Source organism: Artemia sp. Qi Xiang Cuo, chromosome 4 (genome assembly GCF_049724085.1).
Source record: "Artemia sp. Qi Xiang Cuo chromosome 4, ASM4972408v1, whole genome shotgun sequence".
NCBI lineage: Eukaryota > Metazoa > Arthropoda > Branchiopoda > Anostraca > Artemiidae > Artemia > Artemia sp. Qi Xiang Cuo.
This window is the reverse complement of record NC_142797.1, coordinates 34,891,054-34,913,143: the sequence shown is the minus strand read 5'-3', so window position 1 is coordinate 34,913,143 and position 22,090 is coordinate 34,891,054. Positions and strand designations below refer to the sequence as shown.

The 22,090-nt window shown below is 34.7% G+C and overlaps 1 protein-coding gene across 3 annotated transcripts in view; it reads left to right on the top strand.

Annotated features, from left to right (window-relative positions):
• Positions 1-22,090, top strand: part of CycA (cyclin A) — a 96,286-nt gene that overhangs the window by 52,511 nt on the left and 21,685 nt on the right. For 2 of the 3 annotated variants that reach the window (XM_089088257.1, XM_089088255.1), the window contains 3 exons: positions 3,489-3,625; positions 6,530-6,753; positions 20,875-21,079. In XM_089088257.1, coding sequence (XP_088944383.1) covers positions 3,489-3,625; positions 6,530-6,753; positions 20,875-21,079 — 566 coding nt within the window. The remainder of the gene's footprint in view (positions 1-3,488; positions 3,626-6,529; positions 6,754-20,874; positions 21,080-22,090) is intronic. The other variant, XM_089088256.1, reaches the window with a different exon arrangement.

Below are 22,090 nucleotides of genomic sequence, written 5' to 3'. Positions count from 1 at the left end.
TATATATATATATATATATATATATATATATATATATATATATATATATATATATATATATATATATATATATATATATATATATATATATATATATATATATATATATATATATATATATATATATAAATATATATATATATATATAAATATATATATATATATATATATATATATATATATATATATATAAAAAATATATATATATATATATATATATATATATATATATACATATATATAAGCATGATAGTCGAGTTCATATATGTATCTTTTGAGACTACTGATATCTATCAAACGCAATACGTCGAGTTTTGTCGAAATATGAAAGAATTACTTTGTTGAACTTCATGAGATGACATTCTTTTAAAACTTTTGGGTTTTGATGGTATTTTAAAACGCAAAAATAATTCAATGTTTAAACTAAGTGGACAACTATACTTTTGCTCCAAAAGCTTGGACCTTTTTTCAGTTGTTTTTTTTTTTTCTTAGGAAGTATCGTGTTTTTTTTTTGTTTTTTTTTCTCAGTAAGTGCTCTGGCACGTACGTATGAATTTGTTTCGGGGGGGGGTGCAAATCCTTCAAATCCCTTATTCTGTGAGAAGTATCAGAAAATTGGTTCTATGTGTTTATTCCCCCCCCCCCCCCTAGAAAATATCCCCCACGGAAAATACCCCTCCCCCCGGAAAATACTCCCATGTGGAAAATAAGGCTTTCCAAATTTGAGAATTTTACTTGAGTTTTTTTTCCGTTGGGGGAAAGAATTTTGGTACTTTTTGGTGTATTTTGCGCTACTCACTCAAGTTTACGCTGTGTAAAACTCGAGAACACGCCAGTTTTTTCTTTAGTTTCTTTGTTACTTTAAAAATAAATTTTGGCAATAGATTTGCGTATTGGGGGGGAGGGGGTAAAGTATCGTGGCGATGCATGCAAAATATGTCTGGTTCAATTATTCTGCATATTAGATAGATATATAGATAAGTGCATTTTACAGCCAAACTATACGGCCATGAACATAGTAAAATAACATAAATGACAGGCACAAATAACATAGACTTTGATCAGCAAACATAATAAAACACTTAAATGAAACACTACAGTAACCTAATAATAGTACTTAATACTTGGAAAAACGGTTATTAAAAAAAAAAAAAAAAAAAAAAAAAAAAAAAAAAAAAAAACACCTAACACTTGGATAAAACACTTAAATGAAATGTTACATTTACTTTATACTGTTTTTTATTTATTTGTTTATTATTATTTTTTGTTAGCAAAGTTTCCAGATACCTCGCTATTCTTCTGTAATTTTTTAGTGGCCATACCTAGAAAGAATTGTTTTCTGACTTCAAACTGTCCAAATACTTTACCCCCCCCCCCTATTTTGCAAATATATAGTCCTAATTATATATATTTCCCATATATTCTGTCACTTGTCTTTGTCTTGTCTGACGCTAAGCTAAAAAAAACTATTTACACAGCATAAACTTGAGTGAGTTGCCCTTAATACACAATTACCAAAATTCCTCCCCCCTACGGAAATTAAAATAATAAAACTCAAATAAAATTCTCAAATTTGGAAAGCCTTCTTTCCCACGGGGGGGATATTTTCCGGGGGCATTTACCGGGAGAGTGAAGTATTTGGACAGCTTTGAGTTAGAAAACAATTCTTTGTAGATGTATAGCCACTAAAAAATTACAGAAGAATAGCGAGTTATCTGGAAATTTTGTTAACTAAAAAAAAAAAATAAAAAAAAATCCCAGTATAAAATAAATGTAATGTTTCATTTAAGTGTGTTTTCCAAGCGTTAAGTGTTTTTTTAATCACCGTTTTTCCAAGTATTAAGTACTATTATTAGGTTAATGCTGTGTTTCATTTAAGTGTTTTATGATGATCGCTGATCAAAGTTTATGTTATTTGTGCCTTTCATTTATGTTATTTTAATATGTTCATGGTCGTATATTTGGCTTTAAAACACACATATATATCTATCTATCTAATATGCAGAATAATTGTACCAAACACATTTTGCATGCGGATCCGCTATACTTTACCCCCCCCCCCCTAATGTGCAAATCCATAGCCCAAATTTATTTATAAAGTAACGAAAAAACTGGCGTGTTCTCGAATTTTGCACAGCTTAAACTTGAGCGAGTGGCGCATAAAACACAAGTACCAAAATTCCTTCCCCGACGGAAATAAAAAAACTCAAATAATATTCTCCAATTTGGAAAACCTTATTTTCCACGGGGGATATTTTCCGGGGGGGATGTAATCACCGAGGGGGGGGGGGTAAACGCCGGCCACCCAGAAAATTATGGGAAAATAAAAAAATGGTGAGATTTCGGGAGCCGGAGGCCCCCCCCTGCGTCCGTGCCAGAGTCTGCTGTAGTATGCACATAAGGATATTCAGTTGGCTTTTCAGCAATCTATGAGATGTTTGAACTGCACTAAGAATGGAGTAAACTTTCTTGTCCGTTTTTTATGTACAATTATTCATTTGTATAAAACCTTCAACTGCGAAACCCCATATCTCAGAAAGTATTGATATGTATGTTTCCCTTTCTTGAATTTTGCTTTATAAGAGTATCAAATTTCTAGAGAGTAGAGAGAATTTCAAGCAACTGTTCCATTTTTTCGTTGCCTCATATCCCCACCTGATCGTGCAGAATCAACAGTATTCCCTGCAAAATTCAGATTTTGAGTTGTATGCACCATGCAATGTGCGAGATCTGCGAAAACATGTTTTCATTTTTAACAACATTTACTATCATTTTCCATACAGTCCCCTAACTTTAATTTCCCAGAAGTTGTCATTGAAGAGAATGGCTTTGGCTACTTGCTGAGTAGCCAAAAAGCCAAGAGAATGAAATGGCTTTGCTGATAATATGCGATAATTTTGAAGATGTTTCGATTTTTTTGGCTGGCCTACCAGATGAATCTACCAATTTGGATTTACCAGATGAGCTTAAAACAATTGCGGAAAAGATTAAGGCATAATTCTGCATTGTGTGTATGCATAACTGAGCAGATTGCTGCGCCAAGGTATATGGCTTTATTGATTTTCAGTTTGTCGAAACTATTTATTTTAACGTTGAACTTTATGAACATTGTCGTTCGAGAGGAGATCTGTATAGGGAATCGCATGTAATTTTCCAAGGCTACGTTTCATATCTGTTTCTTAATCTGTCCTAAATACAACAATTAACCTGTTAATTTTGATACTAGACGTACGATAAGCGTAACCGCTACCACTGCGCAGCTTCATCACCTGCTTTTTCGATTAAAATACAGATCACGGTAGTGGCAAATGTCTGTACTATCTTTGTGGAATCTACCATGAATTTCACCAACCTATCAACGTCAACGCTGCTTTTTCCTTTTTTCACTTCCATGTAAAGTAAATACTGTGTAATTTATTACCTTTAAAGCACCACAATCACATTAGTATGTTTAGTTAAACCTAATCCAAGGACGTTTGATCTCTAAGGTGGTATCATTATAGAAGAAGAAGAAGGAGAGTCCATAGCAGTTCAATTAATAGACCAGCCACGTATCAGTTATGAGGAAAGTCAATTCTCTGAGGAATACACTGATGATATTTACAAATATCTTAGGGGAATTGAGGTAAGTCCTTCTCTACGTGTAACTCCTAATTGTATCATTGATGTTGCTTTAGCAGTACTGGCATCAGAGGCTTGCTTGCAGTTTGGTTCTGCCTGTTTTAGGTATTTAAAGCCTAGCAAAGCATAGGTTCCCCCTTATTTTTCTTTTAAAAGATATGCCAAGCTGGGTAAAATTCTACTTTAGTTAATTTTGGCTATCTTGGAAAGGGGTTAGGTTAGGAAAATGAAACTTTCATGGATGGCTCTACGGGCTAAAGTATGTCCCGGGAAGGTATTTTGAAGTACCTACCTCCACTCCTTCTCCCTCTAGAGGGACCTGCCCTTTGATGACCTTTAAAAACCTGTGTATTATAAAAGTGAAACCTTGAAAAATAGATATTCTGCTTAAATGAAGTACAACAAAATTGTTTTCAGTTTCACAACTTTGCTCAATCCCAATTTATAAGGTTTTAAAGGTATGCAAATGTATTTCCCAAATTTGAAAAAAAAAAACCATTGATATGGCTTAAAATTCTACCCAAATAACAGGAATTACATTTTCAAAACTAAAGCCAGAGAAAAGGAAACTGATAACTGAAAATTAGGTAAAATGTTGTTTTGTCAAAATTTCAGTAGGTATCAGACCTGTCATGTAGGCAAATTTCAGAACCCTCTAGAGGGGGAAGGAGTTGAGGTAGGTACTTCAAAATAACCTCCCGGGACATACTTTAGCCTGTAGACCCATCCCTGAAAGTTTCATTTTCCTAACCTAAACCCTTTCCAAAATAGCCAAAAGTAGCTGAAGTAGGATTTTACCCCAAGTTGTGCTAGAAATGGGTTTAATTGTGCGGTTTTAAATCAAACATTCTTCTTCAGAATGTAATTTTGTTCCACGAATGTTTATTCATCAGATTTTTAATGGCTAAATTCTCGTTAAGCTTGAAATAGACCAGGTTTAAGGCTCTTCAATACCTTAAAGAATCACCCTATCTCCTCCTTAACGAGCTTTTTAATCGCTAAATTCTCCTTAAGCTTGAAATAGACCAGGCTTAATGCTCTTCAATACCTTAAAGAATCACCCTATCTCCTCCTTAACGAGCTTTTTAATCGCTAAATTCTCCTTAAGCTTGAAATAGACCAGGTTTAATGCTCTTCAATACCTTAAAGAATCACCCTATCTCCTCCTTAACGAGCTTTTTAATCGCTAAATTCTCCTTAAGCTTGAAATAGACCAGGATTAAGGCTCTTCAATACCTTAAAGAATCACCCTATCTCCTCCTTAACGAGCTTTTTAATCGCTAAATTCTCCTTAAGCTTGAAATAGACCAGGTTTAATGCTCTTCAATACCTTAAAGAATCACCCTATCTCCTCCTTAACGAGCTTTTTAATCGCTAAATTCTCCTTAAGCTTGAAATAGACCAGGTTTAATGCTCTTCAATACCTTAAAGAATCACCCTATCTCCTCCTTAACGAGCTTTTTAATCGCTAAATTCTCCTTAAGCTTGAAATAGACCAGGTTTAAGGCTCTTCAATACCTTAAAGAATCACCCTATCTCCTCCTTAACAAGCTTTTTTAGTTTGCGTGGTGAAATAATTCAGAATTGATTGGGCGGTCTTGTCATAACTTGTATAGCGACGATAAGAGATCCGAATAAACGACTGAAAACTAAAAGCTGACACCTACTTTCCCAGAAATCTTATAAAAACCCTTTAACTTCTCCCGTTTTGTATTTGATATATTCAGATTTAATGAAAGTCACATCATTAGAAAGCGTAAATTTTGATTTTTTGATTGAACCGAGCAGAATTTCCTTTTTTTTTAAATTCAGGAAAGGCCAGTCCCTGAAAATATTCTAGTATGCCTGCTCGGAAAACATTAAAAATCAGTTCAAAAGAAGTCTCATTGAATAATATGATATCTTGAGAAGTTTCCTTGTGTGAAGTTTCCTGCCTTGATTGAAATCATTGCGGACACGGATGCACATTATTTATGCTGTACGTACATTAGTAAGATAGCGCTTAACAATTAGTAAAAGATTGTAGGTTTCCTTTATCTTAAACTAGCCTTTCGTTAGCTTTTCAAACTGTTGACACATCTAAGATTCCCTATCAATTTTTACCAAAATTGCTATGGAAGGTGGTGCTGGAAAAATTACTAATGGGCCCTTTGTCTTTGAAACTGTCAGTCGACACTGAGACTTGCAAAGTATAATTTTGGTAGCGAACGTCCTTGAGAAAACATATACTTACTCGTCCCCAAAGCCGCATCTTCATTTGCTATTTTTATGGCGAATTTAGCCAAATCTTGTTGAAATTTGTTACAGTCAATGCGTAACTACATATAGGGTTGATCCATTTCAGATTCTATCCCAATAAGGTGCGCATTAACTGGTCACAGATTTTGACGTCACTCGGCCCAGTTCATTACGCAATGACAGATGCTTAACAAAATTATAAGTGTTTTTCATAGAGAAATTTATCCGTTATATCTTCAAAATAAAATTCGCTATTTACTAGATTGCAGTTATCCCTGAAACTTTTTAGAATTTATGAAAATATATAGCTATAACGTTTTGGTAATTACCCATGTTTTTTTGTCTATTGTTTTTAAAAGTGATTTAAACGGGATTATTTTCTGTTTCTAAAGATTGTAATTCTAAAAATGTCTTTATTCCTTTAAACTTTAAAGCGTAAATTAAGTTCTATCGTAAAGAGCAGGTAGTTGAGGAGACTCGCATTTATTTTGAGCGCTGTTTCTACTAAGTTTAGCGTCATTTTTTTTCTCTTTTGCAAATAATAGAAATTGATGTTTTTTTATTCTATACATACATAAAATGAAATGTCAGTCTTCCTGTATTTTTGCGCTTAAAAAATAACTAAAGTTTTAAAGCTAGAAACGAGATATTTTTATATTTATATTTTTAGGAGAGGATCCGACCTCGTTATAATTACATGAAGAAACAGCCTGATTTAACTCCAAGTATGAGAAGTATCCTGGTGGACTGGCTCGTAGAAGTGTCAGACGAATACAAGCTTCATGATGAGACTCTTCATTTAGCTGTCTCCTATATTGACAGATTTCTCTCTCAGATGTCTGTTCTAAGAGGCAAATTGCAATTAGTTGGAACTGCTGCTATGTTCATTGCAGCGTAAGTGTCTTAAATCAGTAAATATCTGTTTTCTTTCCCAGGGCTGCATTATCCAATTGGTGTAGGTGAACACAGGCCAAATCCTAAGGAGTGGAGGGGGGGGGTGTAAAAATAAAAGAAAAGCATCTTCTTGTGCCACTATTTCCCCGGGAGAGGCCATTGGGCCTCGTCTGTGCAGACATGCTTATAAGCTTTAATAGGCTGCTGATTAGGGAGCTCTAAGCCTACGATTAGTTTATATAGCAAATAATTATTTGAATCTAAAGAGTTGAATTATCTAAAACTTTACATAATTAAATTCAAGAAAAGTCTTGTCTTAATCAAGGGAACCAGAGAATTCTAAACACCAAGCATAAAGCAACAGATTTTTTGGCTCCCTGTTCGAGCTAAGTAGTCCTAATCTGCAGTACAGTATTTTGGGATAGGATTTACAAATTTGGGATTAAGCTTACTTCAAACCTCAGGAGTTCCATAAAAATATTTTTTTGGAAATTGTTCGAGATTTATGGAAGTAAATGACACCCCATGATTTGCTCATCCTAAGTTCCTGAAAAGATTGTAGTCTAGCCCCGCTTTTGCTTTCCTTTTCATTTGAACTTCAAGCTGGTAAAATTTGTGTTCCTTTTATAGTTTTTACCACCCTCGTGTGTGTGAACTGTGAAAATCCAATTGTGCTCTATGGAGAGTCTATCAGGATTTCTTTCAATTTCTAGGCTTTTATGAGTCTGAAACGTAATCATGGTTGTAATGAATGAATCACGGCCCATAGTCACCAAAAATTAAAACATGCGTTGAAAAAGACTGGCAAGTAAGAAAAAATGGCCATTTCTCGATCATTCAGGAATGGTAACCATTGTCAACATTAGTCTTATCAGTAAAATGTTATTTTGAAAGCAAATTTAAAATAATTTCGAAAAATAGTCTGTAATCCCTAAAAATCTGCGTCGGTTCGAAACAAAAAGTACATTATTCGAATTGCAATGGCCGAAAACCTTATATGAGAAGCTAACAATCCCTGGCTGGAACAAAAAGGGAGAGATTTCTTCTACATTTAGTTTTTTACCCTATTTTTTCTTCTAAATTAGATTTCTTCTACCTTTTACTGTCTTTTAAAAATTCCTCATTGCGTGACCTTCTTTATTGTTTCTACCCAAAATAAGACCGAGGAACTGTCTTAAAATTGTTCCTCGCTGCTTTAACTTTTGTTATTTGTTTCTAAATCAGATCTAGTATGTCTATCAAACACAAAAACAAGTCAGTAGAACTGCTATTCAGTATTTTTATTCCGTGGGTTTCTTCAGATTGTACAAGAGTTCTCATGACTGGTGATTCTGTTTGATTGTCAAATCGGATATGTTTCAAAAATAACAACTATAATTTTAATTTACCGTGCACAGTTTTTTTTATAGTACGTATGATACTAACTTGTCAACGGTAAGTTGAATTCTCGCACACTCACACAAAGAAAAATATAACAATGGACTGTTTAACCTAAATATTGTTAAAACAACTGAAGGAAAAGTGTACTCCCATTTCCATGTCATACCAGTAATTCATACTAGCCAATTAATTAAATACAAAATTAAAAAGCCATTAGTTAAGGATATTTTTTGTGCTACGTAAATGACGAAGACTACACTGTCTCTCCATCATACAACTAGATAGTTATGATAGTTATAAACTAGATAGATAGATAGCCTATAAACTAGATAGTTATAAACTAGAAGTTAATTAGGATGGGAACCTTTTTGCGAGGACAATGACTAGAATAAATCCTAAAAGAATGCATCGGCTTTATATTGAACAGCCATCTTCAGCACCTACTAAAAACCAATGGAAAACATAAAAGACATTTTTTTTTATCCAAAAAGAAAAATCATTCTTCGCTGAAGACGACTGTTGATTGTGTAACCGAAATACCCGCTTCAATTTTATGCTTGTCACTCCCTTCGGAAAAAATTCCCATTCAACATACCTTCTTATTCTTACAAGGAATTCTTCGAATAACTTCAGCTACTTGGAAAAGTTTAGATAAGGGGTTGTTAACCCGGGGGTGCATGGACCTCTAGGGGATCTGTAGAATCATTTTAGGGGTGCCAATGTAATTGACACTTTTAATGCCTCTAACAGCAGCTGATTAAGAGTAATAGAGAATAACAATCGTTTAACTAGTTACTTACAGAGGCTGTCCTAATTTACTTCTCGACCGTCCTGATTAAAATGGTTATCACACAACTTTCATCCATATCCATCATTGGTTTAGGTGCAGTCAAAAATCACAAGGGATACTGATAGAGCGTCTTTGTTTCTGTCAGCTTCGGTCTAAATTCTGAGCTAAGGTATTTATTACTTTTGCTCATTCCATCATTATGGTCCTTACAAGTAATCAGCTCTACTCATCAAAAGATCCAGCCAGTTAACTGGACATTGACACCCAAAATAGAAAAACCAATAACTATGCTCTCAGCACTGACAATTTAATTGAGCTTAGTTAGGACAATGCAAGTGGCATATCTCAACACATCGTATCCAATGCATCTCCTCAATAGAAGAAATGCATGGAAAACTGCTTAAGTTACTGACAATAGATACAGGAGTTCAAAACAGTCAAAATGGACCTTCATAAGCTGAAAAGCACCTAAAAGAATAAAAATAAATTAAATAAAAAAATATATAAACAAGAATCAATAAAGAAATAACAAACAATAAAATTAATTTTTAAAATAAAAATATATAGCTCATAAAAAAGCTTGTTTAAAGCTGGTAAAAGCTCTTTTAGCTAAAATCCCCCAAAAGTAAAAGATTGATTTCTAAGACTCTCAGTTATCTTCCCTTGGCCTTGATATCGATAACTTTTAGTATATTCTAAATTTCTAAAAGCTCGATCCAAATAAAAAAAAAAATTGTTTTCAAAATTAGCGAAATGAGAGACACACAAGTGACTGAGATCGAATTCTATGGCGGCGACTCTATAGTGTTACCAGTCGTATTATTAGTAACAAGTAATATAAACTTGAAACTAATGAAATGCCCTTGGGCATTGTTCAAAATCAACAACTAACAAATATACTAAAGTACAACTTAGATAAGTTTATTCATCCAACAGCAAAACATAGCAAGAAAGGAAAACAAAACACTGAATAAATGGAACCTGAATTTAAAAAAACTTAACACAGTCATGACGTCACATAGAAAATTATATGTGAAAGATACCAAAAATGCATGGATCTTAATGATGATCGTCTCTTACTAGGTTGCTAGCTACCGCTGCAACCCGGAAAAGTAATTTCTGTTGTAGCTCCTGAGTACTTTGATTATCATCTAAAATGTTTGTTTTTCTAACTTTAAAATTTTACTCTGCTTAACGTAGTTTTGTATTTATAGCGTTGCTAATTAAGCATACAATAAAGTTTAGCTCAGCATCTCTTTTTATAAAAGCCTCTTTTTTTTCTACAACCATTTTAATTAGATATATTTTATCCTCAATAGAACGTGTTTTATCGTCACACATACTTGTTAACTGATTTAACAATTCTTTTTTTTTAAGATGGCTATTGCTAAAAATGCTGACTATATACTCTTCTTTAGCCTTCTTGATACAGTTGATGCAGTAAAAAAGGAAATTCTTTACTTTACATAAAAAAGTTTTACTTTCTGCTTCTTCGTGCAGTTCTTTATGTTTGTTTAACAATTTTATAACCAGACTTACGATATTTTCATCAGTTTTTAATGGACCCACTTCCATTAAAATCCTAAAATATTTAGGGAAAAGTTTATAATCTTCAAGATATAATGGCCATATATAGGTCTTTTCTTTTACACTTTCGCTAACTGCAACAGAAAGAGGTGTGAATTTACACAGTAGCCATGCTAGAAGGTTATATCGAATGTTTTTGTGTTTATTGCCTTTTATTTCACTTTTTATGTCTCTATCTCTTTCTATTTCGAACTGCTGCAATACAGTTTTCCAATCATCTAATCTGTTATTGAGTTTTTCTAACTCACTACTAATTTCTTCTTCGTTAATCCCAAGAAATCCAGTTAGCTTTTCCGTTTCGCGGTCTATTGAGCAATACTGGTAACACCCGTAGCGTATTGATTTAGTCACTACTAAATATGAATTTCTTCCTTTAGCCTTGTGAATTTCTACTGGATTCAAGAGCGGATTTTCTTCCTTAAATTGGATTATAACATCTGCATCAGTTAAACTTCCTTCTTCACTCCTTCTATGGTAGTTTGATAATTTTGTAAAGTATTTGAGAGCATGCTCTAATCCTAAGTTTAGAGATCTAAAAAAGGCTAAATGAACTCCCGCATCTCCCAAGCAAGTATCACGATCATTGCTTCGTTTTTTAGCATAACCACATTTTATATCTATTTTTTTTACTGTTATGCTTCTCAAATCCACTTCCCAATCTTTCATCATAAGAGTTCCTAGGATGGATGATATGGGGTACAAGATTTGATCTGGTGCTTGACTAGAGATCTGAATAGGATCTGAAAGTTGATCTGGCACTTGATTAGAGGCCATAAAAGGATTCAGTGGGTTTTGATTTATCGTGGGGTAGTATTGATCAAACGCATCAGATAATTCTTTGTTAATGAAGACTGGAATTGTCACGCTAGTGAAATTGTTCTCGTCCTTGCGTTTACTTGCGACAATATCTGCAAGCTTTATATCAGCAACATTTTTTATCACTTGGTATAAAGCCGTAGGCTTAACATTCTTTGCTTTGAAGTTGATATACATTGCATGCTGCAGTGGAATAGTCACCATGTTGTCTACATCACTACCAAACTCATCAGTTCTGAGTTTGCTTTTTGTTCCGGTGCAATCGAGTATTATCGGATTTTCAGCCTGATGCTTTTTACGTACCTCTTCAAAGCTTGTGATCTCCTCTGTTTTATATTCAACGTTGCCAGTTGATACTGCTTTTTCTTTCAATCTCTTTTCCAAATCTTTTATAAGGATTTTGTTGTCACTATTATGTAAGCTTTCGTCCATTTGTTTGAAGAACTCGTCATCTATTTTTAATCCTTTCAATATCTGATGAGTTTTTCTAAAAATGTTGTTATTTATCTTTAAGTTAATGTCCCTTGTGAATTCTTTGCGCTTCTCATAAACAGTAACTGGTATACCAAGTTGGGAAATGAGTGCTGCCATGAACGATCCAACTGGACCAGAACCTACAATAACTACACGATTAACGTTTTCGCTGTTTTCCGTTACCATTTCCGTGTCCAGATTACTATTTTCAATATCATGGTGTGAAACTCTTCCCTTGAAGTAATTTTTTACATTTTGATCCATTTTCAACATCTGCTGATGTTGAAAACGGATCCATTCATTCACCCTTAATGGATTCTTCTGTAGCAGATGATTCTTGCTTTTGACACTCTGAGTTTCATTGTCAACTTTAACATGTTGCTCCATTTTGATAGGTATCTTTAAGGCTAGAGCAGAAACAGTGCTAGCCTCAATAGCTGAGCTTGGTTGACTCTTATTAGTATGCTCTTCTTTTTCTTCTCTTGAACATCTTTTCGTTTTGAATTTTCGGTATTTTCTAAAGGCCAACGAAACTGATAATACAGCAGCTGAGACTGGAATCCCAATGAAAAAATATTTTTGTATGCCTTGCATCATTGAAACATCTTTTGTTATGAATTGCCAATGATCGGACGATCTCTTTTTAAAGATAAATGACGACATAATTGTATTGCTACTATGATGCTTATAGCCAATAATAATGTCATACTATGTGCACTGCTATGAGGTTTATGCAATTTAAAATGACATCATAACAAATGACGTCATGTGAGAAATTCTTGTAACATTCTGTCTAAATAACTATTTGGGTGGCACTAGGTTTGAACTCCGATTATGTATAACAAGGTCAAGAATAGCATTTCAGTCGAAAAGGGAGTTTTGTTCTTTCCAAACCTATTTCAATATATTTCAATGAAACATTTATCATCAAAGCAGATTTTCTCGAATCTCATACAATATTCTCTTTAACTGTTTCTGGTTGTTGAAGATTGATAACTTGCTTTAATTGGTGGAATTGTTTGAACATTGTTGAATAATGAAATTATTTTGCTAGTCTGATAAGTTATAAAGTATTAGAAGCTTTTTGTAATGGGACTTCAATGGAATTTGATAATTGACGTTTTAAGCGGTGAAAGATGCTTGAACCCATTTCTTACAATTTTAGTTTATTTAAGTGTCGAATAAGTCAATAAACCTTATTCTTTTAAATAGAAATGTGATATCTAAATTAAAATGCCGAATATTTTTATGTCAAAATCTTTCACCTATAAAATAAGAGGCATCTTAAAAGGCTATAAAATCTCCAAAAGCTACCCCCGTGCTCTGTACGCAAAGCCTGATCCCCGCTCCCGCAGCAGATGATCAGGGAGGTATGGTTGAGGTATTTCAGCTCATACTCTGCTTGTTTGTTTAAAACACAATGATGCAGGTTTTTGTCTTGTGGAGCACAAGTCTTAATTGTCTTTTTATCTCTGTTTTTGTTAATTTTGATGTAATCTTCTGTAAAGCTGGCGCCCAGTACTAAACTGAAAAAATTTTAGTTGCCATCTGACTCGTAATTGACGTTAGGGAAGGAGGGGATTTTTTGGAATCTTGTCATTTGCATATCTACCAGAGGGGCTACCAGATCTCAACTAAACTTGATTGAAAGTGAAAGCTAGTGCCGTAATTAGGCTTGTGGGGTGTCCAGCAACCTCTACCGGAATGGGCGAGGGCCTTAAGTTGTTGTCTTGAGAACATATATTAAAAATTCCAGTCAGATCTCGACCAAACGGGGTGGGAAGTTGGAGGTAGTGTTTGAGTTTTGCCTTTTGCGGATATAGAAACAGGACCTGGCCTCTATGGGATGGGAAGGCTGGGGGGGGGGGGAAGAGATCTCTAGTTTTTGTCATTAGGGAATGTAGCAGAACAGATTGACTAATCTGGAAGTAAAGATCAAAATTGAAACTTAAAACGAACAAAAATCAATATTTCTCAGCCTAATCAACATATAGACTATCTGGAAAACAAGTGCTTTACTGAAAACACAAACCAATAATGATTTGTGCAAAGTAGAAACATAGAGCGCCTTCAGGTTTTTTTTACAGTTGAAATTAAGCATTTAGGTTGTATTTTATATATTTTGAACTTGATCTGTGATGGATCGAACCTTGAGCTCTGTGATGGAAGGGCTTCATTGTTGTAACCCGCGTTACCAGTCCAAGGCTGATGTACCACATCTAAAATAAATTTGGTAGGGATCACATGGTATTGCTTTGATGTTCTTTTAGACTGGTTATATTCAATCAGATAGACATTTTCGCTTGTGTTGCTCTGCAACTGTGACCCGTAGGTCAAAGTCAGTGCAACACTTCTCGGGGCTTTGGCCCCGAGAACTGTTGCACAGGGCCTTGACCACAGCACTTTGAAAAATTATATTCAAAAGACTAAGAAACGATATATGTTATCAATTAGACATCTGGTGCCAAGAACTCACAAAGTGTTGCAGCAACTGTGATCAGGAGCAATAAAAGTGGCAATGTTTATCAGATTGGACTCGAACCCTCTAAAGGGGTAACAAAATTACTAGCTGCTAATCCCTATCAAATTTAATTGAAATGGAAAAGATCCTACTTATGCATGTCGGCGACTATAATGTAGCCCTTTCCTCACGAAGGTCAGATCGGGCATGGACAACCGAAAACTTACATGTAACTGTTGTGCAGGTGTTGTAGAATGAACTCTGCTAAGCCGCTTAGTAATTAGGCTGATGAAAATAAGTTTTGGTACCCCTCTCCTAAAATTAACTGTTTCCTCTGACTAAGTTGGTTTGATACCCAACGATTTCCGCGGAAACATGTCCTGACAACAAGATATTAGGGTCCTTCCTCCTCCTCTACAGAGATCGAATCAGCTCCTGATTTCAAAACATATTAACTGTTACTTTTTACTAAGTTTGGTTGAGATCTAACAAGCTTTTCTGGTTATTGTTCTGCTGACATGAAGTTAGGAGCAAGCATTGAAAACATACAAAAATCTGTTAAAATCGAAAATTACATGAAAAACTAAATTTTGGGAATTTGTGATTTCCTAATTAACTTTCCTAGAATTATTTTCTAGAAATCTAGAATAAATATGGAAGTTCTTATATCTGGTCTATAAGAGATATTTTTTGTGCTCTACATGAGACCGCCATTACTTGGTCTCTAAGAAGTTCATTTTCGGAACTAGGAGTTTTGTTTTGCTTCTTGTGTACATATGTTTAGTAAGCTAGAAAAAAAAATCATTTTGAAAGTAGAACTGGAAATTCATAAAACCTCCGTGTGGTATTTCTTCTCCATTTCTCACTTCATGTCAGTGAACTTAAGACTGTTGGTAAAACAAAAAAGCTCTGCAGAAACAACTAGTGCAAATCATATCGTAAACATAACTCTTATTAGCAAAAGCTTGACAAAAGCAACTGTAACGTTCTTGATCATGAAACGTTTAAGGTAAGTACAAAACGATTATCCAATTTATCTTAATAGTTTATTTTTTGTTTTTTTTTATAGTGCTATTTCCTCTTTATGAAATTATCGCCTTAGGTTGTAAAGAAGTAACCTTTAGTTTGTAAAAAAGGCAGGTGGGGCCTCCCTTTTTTAGGCAGGTTGGGCCCCCTATTAGGTTATGGACGCTTCTTGGCTTATGAGTTCAGGCGACTTTTTGGTCATCCCAATGTTTCATTTATTTTTGTTAGCGCAACTGTTTGAGCTTATGAATTGGGCGCTAAACCTGACCTGACACTATGCAGGCGGGCAAGTCCTGTTAGGCTTTGGTCTGGACGCTTATTTGCTTGCATTTCAAGGCGACTTAACGTTCATGTGTCAATTCTAAAATTTGGTCAACCTGCCTGAGACTCTAGGTGGGCGTGCTTCTCCAAAAGCTAACACACAAGTCTTTGTCCAATTGGAGAGTCAAAGGTTCTCCCGCCGTTTGCCCAAGCCGTTTAACAAAACCTTTAGGATGCTCTAGGTCTACCCTTTCGCCTGCTAGTCCAGGGGAATTGTCTGTCATGTGTCAATCCTAAAACACAATAGTCCGCCTGAGACTCTAAGCGTTGCCCGCTTAGAGTCTCAGGCCTATTAGGCTTAGGTCACTTGTTCGCCTGTGAGTTCAAGCAAATTCAGCCCCCCCCCCCCTCCCCTTTTGCATAAAAGTCCATTCGACATTGTCTGTCATAAAAAAAAAAAAATCTTGATCATCTTAGTTCTATGGCTGGCTATCTACCTTAGTTCTACCCTAGGATGGATGGATGGATGATAGACAAAATCTAACAACAAGTGAAAATGACATCATTTTTTATACAATCCTGAAAAAGGCTTATGCCAGCTTTGCCTCTCACTCAGGCTACCTGTCTTGGCTTTATCTCCAATTGACCCATGGCTTGATGGCAACTTGATTTTAATTCAAAAAAAGAGGTGGGAAACCATAAAGAAGAAAAAAGATGTACACTCTCGTGAGCATCCGAAAATCTACTGTATATAACTACTGTATAAAACTACTCGGGAAAAGTACTTGTCTCAGTTACCTGTTGTACAACATCACGGGATTGTTTTGAGACTAGTAATTGGCTGGGCAAAGTGGACACGTAACAATCATATAAAGTAAGGGTACTTGTATTATATACCTCATACAGCTCAAGTTGTTCATGCATTGATGCATTGTAAACCCATTTCTTTCGCTGATTTCTTTCAACTTAGCGTGAGGAAAGACAAAGAGAAGGTACAGAATAGACGAGAAATATATAATTTTGGCTTTATATTAGTACATTAGGGGTGGGAGGGGGGTTAAAGTATGGGACATTGTGAAGTCAGAAAACAATTCTTATTTCATAATATCATAATAATCGTACCTAGCACATTTTTGCATGCAGACCCGCCATACTTTACCCCCAGACCCCTAATGTGCAAATATATAGCCTAAATTTGTTTCCAAAGTATTATATTTTTAACATACTTAGGTATATTTTGTTACGATTAACCGAACTTCGCTTCTTGAGCTGCAGGGGGTATATCATACAAGCACCAAAGTAAGAATTAATAATGCAGCTGGGGCAAAGCAAGAGATGTATATGTAAGTTTATTCACGAAAATTGAGCTTGAAAAATATTGTTTAGTGAAATCGGAATTTGACGTGGAGTCCCGATTGGATGATTTGGCACAGGCTGACTCATTCATTCCTCCCGTGCTAAGATAAAATATTACTTATGCTGTTATCCGAAAATTCGTGTCTTTTGTAAAGTGACCAAACGCAACATGCCTGTGATGATGTAGAATTCCGAAATTTTTGGAAATGTTGCAAATATACAGAGAAATAATGACAATAATCAATTCTATCTTGAGCAATAGCCACTATCATTTGCAGTTTTATTGGATTTCATTGCCAGTTGCCCGCATTAGAAAAGAGAAAAGAAGTCCTTTGGCTGAGTTACTTCCTATTCTGAATGACTTCTTTTTTTCGCGTAACTGTTTTATCTGTATTTGTTAACTTTAACTGACAGTTTCAACAATGATATAATGAATTCATTGAGAATAAATACCCATAAAATTTTTGAGCAAAGCCACTTGTTTTGTCACGACGTTTCGTACAAAAAAAAATTGTTTGAATCGATGGATTAGACGGTGATCAAACGTCCATTAAATTGTAAACTTTTACAAGTTAATCGATAAATTTTCAATTCTGTTTGCACTTAGGTGGTCTTTCCATTGATATTATTTGCTTTTTTTCTTTTTTTTTTGGTGTGCAAAGGAAACAACCTGATTAAAGGTACGGGTAGTCTTTTTCGCGGTGTTAATTTGATTCTTGTCTTAATTTTTAATGTCTTAATTTGCCGCAGTTTAGACTCGATCTTTGGTTTTCGCTTTTTTTGGAGGGAGGTCCAAGTTTTTCCCCAGTGTGGTCGGAACAAGAAAAGATACTGTTTTTCATCCATTTTTAACACATGTCTTATGAATTTTGAGGATTATGGAGAAGAAGCTTGCCTACCTGCCTTTGCTAAAATGACATTCCTGCTGGGATTAAAAACAACTTTTGTTTTAAATGAAAGCAAAGAGAACCATTAAAATACAAAACGAACAGAAATTATCTTGTATAATAGAGGGCCTGCTACCCCCTTTAACCCCCCATTCTTTACGCTAAAATTTGATTCGTGCTTTACTGACAATATTTTGTAGTTAAATATGTGCAGCCAACTGCTACTTATAAGTGTTTCATTTATCGGTCCTCTTTCAGAATATTTCAGCTAATAGTCTGACTTTTTAAAGCTAATGAGAATAAATAAGTTCATTCGTTCTGGAAGCAGTGTGATTTTTTCCCCCTTTTTTCCATTGCTCTTGAGTAAGACCATTTGTTCTTGAAGCACTGATAAACAAAAACAAAACTTTTTTACCATAGACCACTTTCAAAATTTTGCTGGTTGTGGTGAATCCCGTTCGGCTACATTTCTATCATATTCCTAAAACTAGGCAAAAAAAAAAAAAAAATGAAGATTAGACCTAACTATGGAAATTTGTGTTGACTTTTTTTTTACATCTACTCATAGCACAAGAAACCGATCAACTATCACTTATTTATAGCTTCCCATTCGGAGTGGTAAGAATAAAACGATAAATAGTATATTTTCTTGTGTTGTATTTATTCAAATATATAATCATTTCACTATTAATTATTATTGTTATCATATTACATTGTAATATATTGAGGATATTTCAACATCAAAGGACTTTTTGAACTCTGTCTGAACTTGCATTGTCGAGAATCGATGCTTTCTACATTCATCTGCCACAATGGTAACTCCATTTTGCGACAGTGCATTGCACTATGCTCGCCGTGGTGATTCATGCTCTGCCGTGTGCCATCCAATTTTTAATATTTTTACAAAAGTAGGGGACGCTTTACAATACTCCATGTGATACTTGTGGCTCTGGTGATGACAAGATTGTCAGCTTCCTATTCATACTTTGTTGCAAGAAGCTCTAGAACCCTTAGCCAATGCTGAGGCAATTGAAATTCCATAGTATATTCTTATAAAAAAAAGGTGCATAGGTAAGGGATATTGGGTGTGAATTTTTACGATCATCTAGGTTAAAATTAGTCCTATCTAGGGAAATGGAACGCAAATTCGCGTTCCCCCTACCATAATTTTTTGTTGTAGTTTTCATCATTTTTGGGTACTTGTCCCCCCTACAGGGAACCTTCATTTAACCCCACCCTTGTGCAACTCAACCCCCATTCAAATCAATCCCCAGGCGCTTAAACCCTGATGAAACTCAACCCCCGTTGAACTCAACCCCCATTCAGCTCAAGTGCTTTGTCCCCCCCACGCCCATCATTTACCCAAACACTTCCAATCAAAATTTGAGATAGCCATTTTGTTCAAGGTATTTGAAAGGTCTGGAAATTATGGAAATGATTTCCTCTTTTTTTTTCAAAGGTTAGCAAGATTGTTAATGCTAATTTTGGAGCCAGTTGAATCCATGCCCATTCTGCCAAAACCAAAGTCCAACTGGTATAAATTAAGTTAAGACTGGCTAATTAGAACCTTTTCCAGGAAATTCAGAAACGCTAGTAACTTCAAAATGACGGTAGGAAATCTTGATGTTGGCCAATTTCAGAACCCAAATGAACACTAAAACGTGATAGCTAGTACTAAGTGACACAGGGCTTTGAAACAAGCTGAATATCAGTATTCAAAAATCTCACTGTGAACGGATCTTAAGAAACTTAGTTTTTGTATTTGCTTTTCTATTGTCTTTTAGGCCCTTTTATTAAAACTGATTGTATAATACTTTTATAAGATCAACTTCCCCACGACCAAGTTAAGTAGTAACAAATGTATTAGATTTTCATCCTCAACAAATGATTGTTAATCTCATATATGGAATAAGATGACAGATGCAATAGTCAATGGAGTTTGTAGTTTATTAAAAAAAAAAAAATGATAATGCACTCTCTGTAATAAACAAATAATGAGCAATCTGTTGTTTGAAGTTTGGGGATAGAGAAGAAATGTATAGCATCGATTTTGTTTTGAATAAACATCAATTAATATAGAGATGTTTTGTGGTCTGATCAATCGAAAGCTAGGACGTATAATTAAAGATGGTGAACTTAACTCAAAACTTTTTTTTGCAGGAAATACATTTTGACTTTGATATGAAAACTCTAAATTTGCTAGTTTTCGCAGATATGACATCTCTAAATTTAACCAGGAATGATCATAGGGAAATATATCCCTATGGGAAGGTATAGTCATAAAAGGGTTCTATTTTGATTCTTAGGATCAAAAATACGTGGTAGACTATAAAGGCGAGACTTCGCTGCTTTCATGAAAGGGTACTATTTTAATTCTTACTAATCTGGTTTTAAGAACAATAGTTTTGTGCGTATTTGTTCAGAATTTTGTCCATTCTTATCAGGCTTTAGTAAGAATGGGTGTTTTGCATTCTAGAATGGGCTTCATCGAGTTTGTTTTAAAGGGAAACCCTTATTTTAATATCTTATTTTTAGGGAAAATCCTTTTGACTGTATAATATCAAAAGTCAGTCAAGTATTTTGACGCCAAACGCTGAAAATACAAAAAAAGTGGACATTATCCTGGTTTTCATAATGATAACTATGTGCAATATAGCGTCGATGTAACGGCGATGACGTCAATGATGATGACAAGGTAGCCATCCATGATGATGATGCTTTGAAACTCGATTTAAAATCCTAAAAACAAATTAAATTTATCTTTCCCGCGTAAATATTTCAAGTTCTGTGAGGGAAGAGGATCTTGGGTGAATCTCTTTTTTTGGGGGAGGGGATCTGTGTATCTGTGTTTATATCTCTGTATGTCCATACGTGATCCAAAATTAGACGGATTGAAATACCAAGATGTGCATGATAATTCACCAAGAACGATGATAATTCACTGAGACTCTGGCGCGACTTGCGCAATCAAAACTCAAATACCGTGATCATTAAATTCTCCCTTCAGATTTTGGTTAGGAACACCTCTGATGCTATGTTTTTTATCTCGTTTTTTTTTCATAGTTTTCCACTTTATTTTGCAGAAAATATGAAGAGATTTATCCACCGGAAGTTAGTGAATTTGTTTATATAACTGATGATACCTATACAAAAAAACAAGTTTTGAGGATGGAACATCTGATTTTGAAAGTATTAGCTTTTGATCTAGGAGCCCCGACCTCATTATATTTTTTGCATCGGTTTTGTCGAATTGAATCGACGACAGATGAAATTAAGTATTTAGCCATGGTAAGTAACCATCTTCCTTTATTTGTAAAACAGAAGAAATATTTTAGTTTAATTTAATTTGATAGGCCCTTGCATTGGCAGTTTTATTGATAATTATACTAGTTGTTGCAGCAGATTTAACATGACAATTCCAATGTTCTGGCCTTCATCAAAGTGGTAAGCAAATATATATAGTAACATTTTTTTCTAATGTTTTAATAAAGCAACTTCTTTCTGTCAAGAAACAACAGTTAAACATTGTTTTGACTAGGATACCTGAAATGCAACCCAAGGACTTGCTTTACCATTTCTAAGTTGTTCGAAATTAACTTTTAATTTTTCAATATTAACTTTTGCGACTTCTTCTTGCTTGAAAGCAAATTTTCGACATAACTGCAATTTTTTTCGAGCAGGGATGAAATTCGACAACACAAATATATTCACCGTGAAATTATGCGTAAGAATATGCTAACAGCTCAGGTTTTATGGAAATAAAACGCTTATTTGAGCCAATCAGATTTTTCGTAGGGTTTTTGGATTGACTAAAACATTCTGTGAAAATTCTGATTGGCTCAAATTAGCGCTAGCTAAATATCGATATTTGTGAAATGTCATTAGGAATGGGCCTTTACACGGTTTTTGCGTAACGGTACTACCTGAAACCTCGCTTTCAATATGACAGATACCTATCATTGGCCCGTAGGAAGTGAGAAGGCGTTTCCTTCAAGAAACTTCCCCTGCTTTGTCCTTGGGACAGACAAATGTAGATTATGTGTCTATAATTTCAAATGCTCTCTGTTGAGCTCAATTCAATCCCTCCCTCCAGGAATTTTTTAAATGCACCCCTTGGAAATTTGAAAAATTATCCTAAAATACTTGAATATGTTCAGGCCTGCTAAGCTTCGGAAAAAAAAGTTTTTAGTAAAACTTTTGTAAATCGGCTTTTATCCACGTAGGAAATTTGTTGAACTGTGTAAATAAACCTTCAGGAATTGATTTATAGCTTAAATTAAAGCCAATGAAGATTTTCCA